This window comes from Lissotriton vulgaris, unplaced genomic scaffold (assembly GCF_964263255.1).
Source record: "Lissotriton vulgaris unplaced genomic scaffold, aLisVul1.2 SCAFFOLD_2105, whole genome shotgun sequence".
NCBI lineage: Eukaryota > Metazoa > Chordata > Amphibia > Caudata > Salamandridae > Lissotriton > Lissotriton vulgaris.
Window position 1 is genome coordinate 41,803 of NW_028253154.1, and position 12,925 is coordinate 54,727.

General features: G+C 49.8%; 1 protein-coding gene across 1 annotated transcript in view; it reads right to left on the minus strand.

Annotated features, from left to right (window-relative positions):
* Window positions 1–426: 426 nt before the first annotated feature.
* Window positions 427–12,925, minus strand: part of LOC147661146 (uncharacterized) — a 320,930-nt gene continuing 308,431 nt past the window's right edge. The window contains exon 5 of the mRNA XM_086951282.1: window positions 427–1,871. Within this exon, the coding sequence (XP_086807408.1) occupies window positions 1,704–1,871 (168 nt within the window). The 3' untranslated portion in view covers window positions 427–1,703. The remainder of the gene's footprint in view (window positions 1,872–12,925) is intronic.

A 12,925-nucleotide genomic window follows, 5' to 3' on the forward strand; every position in this document is an offset into this window, starting at 1 on the left:
TTCTGCACCAAGACACAGCCTGCCAAGGCAGTGTATGTGTGTCAGAGTACTGGGCCCCTTAGGGTGGCACAATAAGTGCTGCAGCCCTTAGGGGTCTTCTCTGGTCACAGTGCCCTGGGTACCTAGGGTACCATTTTCCAGGGTCTTACCGGCGGCCAGAGATGCCAATTAGGTTTAGGCTTTAGTTCAGTTTTTAGGGGAGGAACACAGGTCCTGGGTACCTGGTTGGCAGGGAACACAAAGTTTAAGTGCATCAGTTATCAGGCAAAAAGTGTGGGGGTGGGCTGGGTAACTGCAACAGAAACCCACTTCCCTACAGTTACATCAATGTTTTACCTTTGATGTTTTAACAGCAGAAATATACCAGCTGCTACAAGATCACTTTTTTTTAAACAAAGAAATGCTTTTTAAAAGCATATTAAAATATTTGTTTTTACATTCAAGCAGTTTCTCCAGAATGGTTTTCTGAACAGAAAACATGAAGAAAAAAATATGCACAACCAATGTATTGGTGCGGAGGTGAGGCCTAAAATCTGCTGTGCCTGATTCCAACATAAGTTTTTTTCTGATACCATTGTAACAAAGATTAATGGCATGCCTTCAAGTCTAACCAACTCTGACATTCCATTTCTGAATGCTTGGAGGCATACAATCCAAGACCAAACAGTCATTGTGCACAAGGGACAACCCCTGATATTATTTTACTCAAGAGGTTTTGCACATTGTCTGTCAATCATTACACCTGGCACTAACAAGTTACTGCTTTAAGGGAGATACTTTCACTGTATGCAGATATGCTACAGGGTCAGAAGGTACCAGGATGCAGTTGCCTACATTATTAAACGTGCAGTGGAGCTACAGTAAGTAAGTAGAGTACAATGATGCTCATAGTACATTTAAAGCTTGGTATCAGACAAGCACAACGTTGAAAGACTACAAGCAAGTCAATTACCAAACCCCTCTTTGGAGGATGAAATGGCAGGATAGGGATTTGAGGGAGGCTTAATAATCATGATTCCGCATTTAAAATATTCAGCGCATTTATTATTTTTATGCTAGTTTGCCACTGTACTGAGAATATAATCTAATTATAACTTTACTCCATGTCGATATCAAATGTATGCTATAAACTCTTAATATAAATATAATTCAAAAGCAATTTCATTAGTGGAAGAAACAATCGTGTTTGGATAAAGTAAAATCAGTGTCACATGTACGAAGATACCAAAGCATAGAGAAATTCAAGGTAAGGCTCAGTCAAAGGAAAGAAACATTGATAAACATATCGGTCAATTGGTGTAGAAAGAAAAAGTGTAAATCCCTGAATGTGAGATATTCTGTGGTTCAGTTCTAATTTCAGTTTAATGTCCCACCATGAGCAAACACAGGACCACCTGCACAGCACACAACACGCCGAAGGGAGGAAAACGATTAAAACAAGAGAACCAAGGGTACAAAGCACTTGGAGGATTTTCTGTCAAGATACTTATAGGTAAATGGTAAATAACATAGCAAGAATATTAATTATTTTTACACAAGGAGACTGTCGTTTACTGGCTATCTCTTTATCACCCTGTTTCACACAGGTACTCCATTAGGAATGCTCTTGAAGTAGACAGTGCAAAATTACTATGGTTCAAAAGGACCTGGTACTAGCATCTGATCCAGTTTAACAGATTTGTAGAGCACATGTTAATGAGGCATTACACAGACAGATTCGGCAAGAGACCTTGTAAGAAAGACATCAGAAGTAAAATGTTCTCACCTTTCCTGGCCTGAGTGTGTGTCACTAAAGAATTCACCGTATAATGAGAGTGGGGCGTGACAGAGGATGAATCAGTGCTTAGTAATCGAGTTCGCTTGGCAAGGTCCTAGAAAGAAACAAGAGATCACAAAGCAGATAAGTTAATGAAAACCATCACACTCACACAACAAACGTCAAAGTCTAACATCAGCATCTGTTAAAACCCTGGATTTAGAGGAACTATATAGTGCCTCACAAATAGAAATTTTGTTAAGTCACAATGATTTTACCCCAAGTGACAGGTGGCAGCACAAGGAGAGGTATGACGGATAGAAAGTTTAAGTCTCTCCTGCTTAGTTGATCCTAATAAGAGGGTAATATTTTCCAGGGTGTTCTATCAGCAGGTTTGCCTTCTAGATCACATTTTCCAAAGCTTCCAGGTCTCCTTGCACCTGCTCACCTTTCACACAGATAAGTCCCTCTTTGGTTATGACAAGGAAAATGTTACTTACCCAGTAACCATGTATTCATGCCATGTAGCGCTGTAGATTCACATGCTTACCATAAGCCTGCCATCTAGTGATGGGCTCGGATGTGTGCAAGTTGGTTTTCCTCAATGAAAGTCTTTCGAGTCACAAGGTAGTGTGACTCCTCTTGCTGCTAATGCGCATGGTCATTAACTTGATTGTTATATCATTTTCCTGCATGTCAGGTGAGAATGGAAAGGGGCGACCACTCGGTCCCCCCGAACGTATCGTTGGGTGCCCCGATCCCCCCGGGAAAACCATTTTGGCCGGGAGGCGTGTCTCGGCTGGTATGCCCGAAGTGGAGTAGCCGGGGCGCGCCTTTTCCCGCCCAAGAGGGGTTGTCCTAGACACCTACACCGTTGGACACGCCCTGTAGGCGGTTGGAGGAGGGTCCACGCCCCCCCCCCCCAGGAAGAATAAAAGGAGCAACAATCCAAGAAAGCATCCTCTTGTTCCTGTGCTTGGAAGCTGCACCCCCTCGTTGCACGTGTGAGCCCGAGACGGAACAAGGAGCCAATTTTGAGAGCTTGTAATTTTTGTGTTTCTCTTACAGTGAGTCCGAAGCTTTGGATCCAGGACCTCGAATCGAATACCTGTAGAAGATGCCTGGCAAAAAGGTCGGAAAGAAGGTTGGGACCGAACAAATGCTTCGCATGCTGGTAAAGGACATGGCGAACATGAAGAAGCAGATGGCGGCAATGAATGGCACGGGTAGACCGAAGAAAGTCATCGGACCGGCATTGCCGGCCACTCGCTCTTCGCTTTGGCCGGAGTGGTCGCTCCCAGTGCTCCCTGGCATGCTCTGGTATCGTTATTGCAGCGCTTCTGTGACATTTGCCTCCTCTGTGCCTCTTATTGATCTGCCTGGCTGCCGCTTTGCATAGAACGCGCATTGGCTTTAAATTGTACTTTTTCAGCTGCTGGCGTGCTCTGATATCGTTATTGCAGCGCTTCTGTGACATTTGCCTCCTCTGTGCCTCTTATTAATCTGCCTGGCTGCCGCTTTGCATAGAACGCGCATTGGCTCTAAATTGGACTTTTCTCAGCTGCTGTATTAGCGCGTTGTTCCCAAGCGCTCTGTTGTGCTCCCCCCTCCTCCATTTTGTTGGTTGTTGTTCTCGTGGTCAGCCCGCCCCGCCTCCCAGCTGAGTCGCCCTCGCCCCTCCCCCTCCACTATCCATATATGACAGTTCTTCCCGCGCGCAGCGTTCACGCGCAGCGACCGCGCCCAATCCGCGCCGAAGGTGCGCCAAAGGTAAGCCCGTCTACGCCCGTCCGCGCCTGGACCGCGCCCAGCGCCATACCCCCTGGCCCTCGCTTAGTCCAGCCCTCCCGCACTACCTACGATGCCGGCACCCTCCTAGCCCTCGACCCCGGTCGCGCCCCCAACTGCATCCAAGCTGCTCCTGGACACACCCATGGACCTTTCTCTTGCTACTCCTGCAAATTCAACGGCACCGACAACATCTCAGCTACGACCACACCACAGATTCCCGACCCCAACCTCCTACAATGCATCCTTCTCAACACCCGCTCGATCCACAGACACGCCATTGACCTATGGAATCTACTAGACACCATCTCTCCAGACGTCGCCTTCCTAACGGAAACATGGATGTTCGCTTCCTCCGCCCCAGACATCACCATCGCTATCCCTGATGACTATAAGATCACACGCAAGGACCGTACCGGCCACAAAGGAGGAGGAATCGCTATCGTCCATAAGAAATCCATCCGCATCTCAACCAGCTCTGACGCCAACCTCGCTAACTCCGAACACCTTCACTTCCAGATCCACATCGACCCCAAGACAACTCTCAGAGGCACCCTCCTCTACAGACCACCAGGGCCCCGCGCAAAATTCAGTGAAGATATCACGGACTTCATCACTCCACACGCGCTCCCCTCCAAAGACTACATCCTTCTGGGAGACCTCAACTTTCACCTTGAAAAGATCAACGACCGCAACACCGCCACCCTCTTAGACAACCTCGCCAACCTCGGACTTAAACAACTGGTCACTTCCCCCACCCACATCGCTGGTCACACACTCGACCCCATCTTCACCTCCAGCAATCATGTCTCCTTCAACCACACGACGGATCTCCTCTGGACTGACCACAGCTGCGTTCACTTCACCTACAACAAGCCGAAACCCATCAACCACCTCCAACCAACTCTACAAAGAAACTGGAACAAAATCACCACGGACCAGATCTCCGCATCGCTCCTTCAAAAATCCCCAGCCCTCTCTTCTAACGCCAACAAAGCCGCCTCCAACCTCACCCTATGGTTATCCAACACCGCCGACACCTTAGCACCACTGAAAAAACGTCAAAACAAACCTGGCAGCAAGAAGGCCTCATGGTTCAACGATGATCTCAAGAAGTCCAAGAAACTATGCCGCTCCCTTGAAAAGGCCTGGAAAAAAGACCCATCCACCAGCACCAAGGACGCCTTCAAAAGCGCCACCCGCACTCACCACCAACTAATCCGAAAAGCCAAGAAAACAGCATTCAAGGATCGACTTGACAACAATGCCCACAACAGCAAGGAACTTTTCAACATCGTCAAGGAATTTTCCAACCCCTCGGCCAACTCCAACGACATCACCCCCTCTCAAACCCTCTGCGACTCCCTAGCCTCTTTTTTCCACAACAAGATTGCAGACATCCACAACAGCTTTGACAACCAACCTGGAAGCCAACCCACCCTACCATCTGCTGACCATCTTCCCCCCGTAAACACCCTTAACGCCTGGAACCCAATCTCCACTGAGGACACCATCTGCCTGATGAACTCCATCCACTCGGGATCCCCCACAGACCCATGCCCTCACCACATCTTCAACAAAGCAGACTCCGTCATAGCACCGCACCTCCGAGACGTCATCAACTGCTCCTTCAACTCCGCTACCTTCCCAGAAGACTGGAAACACGCTGAACTCACCGCCCTTCTGAAAAAACCAACAGCAGACCCCACCGAACTCAAAAACTACCGCCCCATCTCGCTTCTTCCATTCCCGGCCAAAGTCATTGAGAAAGCCGCCAACAACCAGCTCGCCGCCTTCCTCGAAGCCAACAAATCCCTCGACCCCTCACAATCTGGCTTCCGAGCAAAACACAGCACTGAGACCGCCCTCATCGCAGCAACAGACGACATTCGAACTCTACTGGACAGTGGAGACACAGTCGCCCTCATCCTCCTCGACCTCTCTGCAGCATTCGACACAGTCTGCCACAGCACCCTTCTACAACGCCTCAATAACATCGGAATCCAAGGAAAAGCACTTGAATGGATCACCTCGTTCCTCACCGGAAGAACCCAGAGAGTCCGCCTTCCTCCATTCAAGTCCGAGGCCTCTGAAGTCATCTGCAGCGTACCACAAGGATCATCACTCAGTCCCACCCTCTTCAACGTATACATGAGCCCCCTCGCGGCCATCGCCCGCCAACACAACCTCAACATCATCTCTTACGCGGACGACACTCAACTGATCCTTTCTCTCACCAAGGACCCCAGCACCGCCAAAACTAACCTACACGAAGGAATGAAAGAGGTCGCCGAATGGATGAAACAAAGCCGTCTGAAACTGAACTCAGACAAAACAGAAGTCCTCATCTTAGGTACATCCCCCTCTACTTGGGACGACTCCTGGTGGCCGGAAGCCCTCGGAAAAGCACCCATCCCGACAGACCACGCACGGAACCTGGGCGTCATCCTGGATTCTTCACTTTCAATGAACAGACAAGTCAGCGCCGTATATTCTTGCTGCTTTAACATTCTTCGCATGCTCAGAAAAACATTTCGCTGGATCCCCTCCGAAACAAGGAAAACAGTCACCCACGCTCTGGTCACGAGCCGACTGGACTACGGAAACACCCTCTACGCAGGTACCACCGCTAAACTCCAGAAGAAACTACAACGAATCCAAAACGCCTCAGCCAGGCTCATATTAGACATCCCTCGCAACAAACACATCTCTGGCCACCTTAAAGACCTCCACTGGCTACCCGTCAATAAGAGGATCACTTTCCGACTGCTTACCCACGCACACAAATCACTCTACGACATCGGACCAGATTGCCTCAACTCTCGACTGTCCTTCTACACCACCTCCCGCCAACTTCGCTCCTCCAACCAAGCCTTCGCCACTGTACCTCGCATCAACAAGACCACCATGGGAGGCAGATCCTTTTCATACCTAGCTGCTAAAACATGGAACTCACACCCCGCTTACCTTTGCCTCACCCACAACCACCTAGCGTTCAGAAAGCAGCTTAAAACATGGATATTTGACAAATAATCCTCCTCCCCTTCCTAAGCGCCTTGAAACCGTCTGGGTATGTAGTGCGCTATACAAATTTTATGACTTGACTTGACTTGACTAGTCCCGGCTGGGAGAGGTAAAAGGGCCAGGAATAGGGCGGCAGGAGGGGAGGCCCCGGTGCCAGAGTCCCCTCCAGCAAGCCCGGTCGGTCCGGTGGAGGCCCCAGTTCCGATCCTGAACGCGGGACGACCAATCCCTGTAGTAGTTACACCCGTTAGCGAGGAGGATATGCCCCCCGAACTGGCCGCCCAGTTGGCGACATGGTTGGGCAAGAACAACGAGAGTGGTAGGGCACCAGGAGACACGGCCGAAGAGGCCAGGTTAATAATGAAGCAGTTGCGGCAATCGAGAGATGCTGCGAAGGCACCTTGTCCTCTTTTTTCCCCGCAGGTTCCCTCGGAAAAGACGGCGGCAAGCGTTGGAACGGCAGAAACAACAGATACAGCTACCGGTTTGGGTAAGCAGCCGTTGCCAATGGCGGGGGTGGGATCGTTACCCTCAAGGAGGGAAAGGGTGGTGCAGCATATTCCGATGGATGTGAAAGAAAGGATCTGGGCTGATAAATATGTGAATATGTTTTCTCTGTTGACCGATCACTATGAGATAGAGCACGTTAGAAATCAGAAGGAGTTGTTACATCAGAGTGTATGGCGTGCAAAAATGGAGGGTTTCAGAGTAGATGAAACGATCGCTAATTGGGCCAGGGCCTTTGGAATGTTCACTGCAATCATGGGGGAACGTAGGCCTGAATTGTTGGCGGAATTAGCCTGTTATCAAACACGTATTATGGAATTTCATGAATCATACGAAGGCAATCAATGGATGAGTTATGATAACAAATTTCGTAAGGCCAAGGAGCACGACTCATCCCTGACGTGGGATTGTTTCGACTCCATTTCATGGCAGAAACAGGGTATGCCGAACTCGGCGAAGTCGTCTTCTTTTGGCGGGAATGGGACAGAGCCTTCCCGCCATTATTCGGCGGCGCCCTTTCGGGCAGGCGCCAACGGGGATCAGCACACAAAGAATAATGGGAACTCAGGTAAAAAAGGGGTCTGTTGGAGCTTTAACAGAGGCAAGTGCACTAGGCCACAAGGGACATGCAAGTTCAGGCATGAGTGTGCAGGGTGCGGGCAGTCTTCACACCCCGAGAGTTTGTGCAGAGCCAAGAATGGTGAGACAGGAGGTAGAGGAGGAGCCAAACAGGTCTGACATCGACCGAGGGGCACCGTTACCTACTCCCGTTGACATCATGGCATTGATCCCTTGGCTGAACGAATACCCTGATCATGTCTCCGCTGGGGTGTTGCGAGATGGTTTCTCGTATGGTTTCCACATCCCGGCGGGGGATTTTCAGGGGGAAGCACAGTGTAAAAATCAACTATCTGTTCAACAAAATACGGCGGTGGTACAGGCAAAGATTGCAAAGGAGGTGACCCGAGGTCGGGTTGCGGGACCGTATGTGAATCCGCCTGTTGTTAACTTTGTTTGTTCACCATTGGGAGTAGTCCCCAAGAAGGACCCAGGTGAGTTTCGATTAATCCATAATTTATCCGCTCCTAGGGGTCTTTCGGTGAACGATGCGATTGACCCGGGAGTTTGTTCGGTGCGGTACGCATCCTTTGATGAGGCCGTCGCCATGTTGAATCGCCTGGGGCCGGAGCGCTGATGGCTAAATCAGATATCGAGTCAGCGCTCCGGTTGCTCCCGGTACACCCACAAGATCAGCGTCTCTTAGGTTTTGTGTTTCAAGGACGCTACTACATGGATAAATGTATGCCGATGGGTTGCTCCATCTCCTGTGCGTATTTTGAGAAGTTCAGTACTTTTTTGCAATGGGCGTTCACCAGAGCCACGGGCTTCACTCAGGTTATGCATTACCTTGATGATTTTCTGTTCCTGGGGGCAGCCGGGGGCACGGAATGTGAACAGGCTTTGAATGAATTTTGTAATCTCATGAAAAGTTTCGGCGTGCCATTGGCATCAGGCAAGACAGTGGGGCCATCTACTTCACTCGAGTTTCTGGGAATTGAGCTCGATTCAGTGGCGGGGTGCTTCCGTTTACCCATGGAGAAGGTAATGAAATTTAAGGCCTCTCTTGGGATATGCCTTGGCGAGAGGAAAGTAACTCTCCATCAGTTGCAACAAACTGTGGGTCAGCTTAACTTTGCCCTTAGAGTAATACCGATGGCCCGCCCCTTTTCCCGCTCTATTGCACAAGCCATGGTGGGCCTCAAGGAAGGGCACCACCGCACAAGACTGTCAGCAGAGGTTCGCCAGGATATGCGCATATGGCTGGCATTTCTGGCGGATTTCAACGGTCGTGTCGTGTGGAACAAACCATCAGCTTCCTCCGAGGAGCTGGGGTTGTGGACCGACTCGGCAGGAAGTGTGGGCTTTGGCGCCATCTTTGGTAATCGATGGTCGGCGCAAACATGGCCAGCGTGGTGGCACGATAGTGGGCTCACAGGTAACATTGGGTTTCTTGAGCTGTTCCCCATTCTGGTAGCCTTGAAAACATGGCCAGAGGGGTTTCGTGATCACGCTGTAGTGTTCTGGTCTGATATTATGACTGTTGTGGAATGTATCAATAATCAGGCAGCACGCTGCAAGTGGATTTTGAGATTACTGAAGGAAATTGTCCTGCTATGTATGAGATTAAACGTCCACTTTAGGGCAAGACACGTGCGGGGGGTACTGAACCAGGCAGCTGATGCACTCTCTCGTTCCCATATGTAGGCCTTCCGGGGTTTTCTGCCCTCAGCGGACTTGGTGGCGGCACCATTTCCCGAAGCTCTCTGGTCTCTCGGTGCCCCGGATTACAAAACCTCGTGGGAGAGAGTCTAGCACCCAGGACAAGGAAGGCATATGAAGGAGCGTTCCGTTCCTATTGGTCATTTTTGGGTCCAGCTAGGGGGGGGGCATTGGGGGCAGGAGGAGTATGTCCTGAAATTTCTGGTAGCACTACATCAGGCAGGCCGATCATTGGCAACAGTCAATAGGCACAGGGCCGCCATTGCCTTTATGGCGCAGGCGCATGGCATCCATGACCCCACATCGTCCTTCCTCGTAAAGAAGGCACTGCGTGGGTGGCAACGCCTTGAGGGCCGTAGGGAGGATGAGAGGCACCCAATAGATCTAGCGAGGTTGTCCATGTTACTGTCCGTACTCCCTGCGACTTGTTCATCTCAAACGGAGACAGTGCTGTTCCGGGCCGCTTTTGCATTAGCATTCCATGGGGCTATGCGGGTAAGCGAGCTGGTAGCGAGAATAAGCAGGATACGGGAGGAGGTCTGTGTCGAGAACACATTCAGATAAGGGGTGACACAATGGTGGTCACAATAGCCAAGTCCAAGACCGATCAGGGAGCCATCGGGGACAGTGTGGTAGTCCAGCGGATCCCGGGGTCTCCCATGTGCCCGGTAAAATGCGTGGAGGAGTATTTAGCGCAGAGGGCGGCATCATGGGGGGGGAGCTTGCTGAGACACACCGACGCCACCCCACTGACTAGATTTCAGTTTCAGCGGGTGTTAACAATGGCAATCGCGGCAGCGGGCTTGGACCCGAGCGATTTTGGGACCCATTCCTTCCGGATAGGGGATGCTACAGAGGCTACAGCCAGGGGTCTGAGTGTGGAGAAGGTGAAACAGTTGGGGCGTTGGTCTTCTAATTGTTACAAAAGGTATGTGCGGTTGCACATGTTGTGAAGCTAATGTCATGCACTCACGCTTCTTGTCTTCTGTTTGGTTTACAGTTTCGCGAGCAGGCTTTGCGGGGCGGACTGTGCAGTTGACCCGACACCAGGGGACCAGCGGTCAAAGATCACCGGCTGAGGGAAGAGTGGTGTGGGTCGTTGGCCACTCATACGTGAGGCGCGCCGCGGACGTATTCAAAGCAGGTGACATGATTCACGTGGCTGGGGAATACGGGTACAGGGTGACCTTCCACGGAAGGGGCGGGCTCTGTATTGACCAGTTTCAAGGTTTTATGGAGGGACTGTTAGGGCGGACAAGGTCACCGCCGTCTGTAATCATAGTGCATCTTGGGGGCAATGATTTGGTGACCATTGGTCGACGAGTACTTCGAGTTAATCTTATCCTCAGTAAGTTGGTTGGCGAGAAGGGTTCCGGGGTGCACGATTGCATGGTCACACATGATTCCTCGGAAGGTGTGGCGGGGGGCCCTCTCTGTGTCAGCCTTGAATCAATCGGTAAAGAAGGTTAATAACAAACTGGGTAGGTTGTTTCGTACAGGAAATTTGCATTGTGTTCCGCATGGATGTATCCCGGGGGACCATATGTATCTGGAAGACGGGGTCCATTTGTCCCGGGAGGGAAATGTCTTACTCATAGGTGACATCATAGCTTGGTTAATAAGTTTGTGTAGCCATGACCTTTAGTAGGAGTTTTGTGGGGGGTCCGGATAGCCGGTCAACTATCCGGCCTGTGGCGGTAAGGTCATGATCGGTGAGCAGTAATTGGAAGATCCCTAGAGGTGGGGCGCCACCCATTATGGATAGGAGCGCCCGGGGGGAGGCGGCCATTGGCCCCTCACACGGGGAGGCGGTACCCTCTAAGGATGGGGCCGCCGAAAGGGAAGGCGGTAAAGGCCCCTCCCTGGGGAGGAGGGGCTACGGGCCCCTCCTGGGAATTTCCCAGGGCCAGGACATCCGCGACGGCGGATGTGGTAAGCAGTGTGGGGTGGGAGGGGGGTCTACGCTACCTTCTAGACACCTCACACGAGTCCTCGGACGACCACCAAGATGGCGTCGAGTAAATATGGGGCCCCCGTTAAGACAAGGGAAATTGGAAGTTGGCACAGAGGTACAGTCCTCTGTGCGCCCGCCCCTCACAAGTAAGGGGGGGAGTTCTGGTATTAGGGATCTGACACCGGTTACGACCTTGCTGTTGGCCCGTAATGTTAGGATGTACAATTTGAATTTTGAGAAATGCATTTACAGGATGTTTTAGAATCGGCTAGGAGAACCTTTGTATTAGAGATATGTTAAGGTTAGCCAATAAACATCGTAATGTGTAAATGAAATTGTACATGATATGAAACTTATTTTAATGTTTTAATTTTGTTTCATATTTTTAATAAATACGGCCGGGAGGGTAACTCCCTCCCGCCTTCCAAAAGCTCAAGAACTGTTTCCGTCTTCCCATTCTTGGGGATTGTGTTGGGAGGGGGTGACGGGTATCCCGGCCATATGAAATGTGAAGCAAAGTGTAGTATTTAAAGAGGTCAATGCGAAAGGAATTTGTGAGAAATAGTGAAAGTAATTATAACAAGCACAAGCATCTGGGAGGAGGGTGGGCACGTGTGATTCTACAGCACTACATGCCACGAACAGATGCTCACTGGGTAAGTAACATTGTCCGCCCGAGGCATGTGTGGCTGTAGATACACATGGCAGTAAAGCAGCCCTCCTCCATAAACAGTGGCTAGCCTGTGGGAGTTACAGCTCTTTGAAATAGCGTACGTAGAACTGCTAAGCCCACATTGGTTTTTGGCGGGCCAATACATCCACACAGTAATGTTTTATAAACGTATGTGTTCTAGACCATGTAGCTGCTGTACATATGTCAGCTATAGGCATATTTTCTATGAAGGACATTGTAGCTCCTCTTTCTTTAACTTGTGGAGTGAGCTCTAGTAGGAATGGGTGAAGTATTTAGCTTTTGCATAGCACGTTAAGATCCTTCGTGCAATGACTGCTTTAAAAATGTCCTTTCCATTGTGAGGTTTTGAGAAAGCAACAAATAGTAGTTGTCTCTTCCTTAAATGATTTAGTCCCGTCAATGTAGTACATGAGAGCTCGTTTTAGATCTAACAGGTGCAAAGCCCATTATGTAACAGTCAGTTTGAAGGATTCAATAGATTGCTTAAGGTGGAATTGTGAGACCACCTTTGAAAGAAATTTGGGGTTGGTGTGAAGTACAACCCTGTTCCTATGTATTTGGAAAAAGGATTCTTCTAAAGTTAGTGCCTAAAGCTCACTGACATGTCTAAGTGAAGTGATAGCAACCTTGAATGCTACCATACAGGATGACATCTGGAAAAGGCAAGGGTAGAGGGCCCCATTAATCTTGTTAATACAATATTGAGTTTACATGTGGAAGCTGGTACCATCATAGGAGGAATGACTTAAGACCTTCCAGGAAGGCTTTGATTATTGGAATTCCGAAAATTGTGTTTTGTCTATTTTGTAGGTATGCTACTACAGTCGCTAGATGCAGCCATATAGATTATAAAATGAGAACCATTGAGTTGGATAACAATAAACATCTGTTATTCAGCTCCAAGATACTCTTCTGGGTGAAC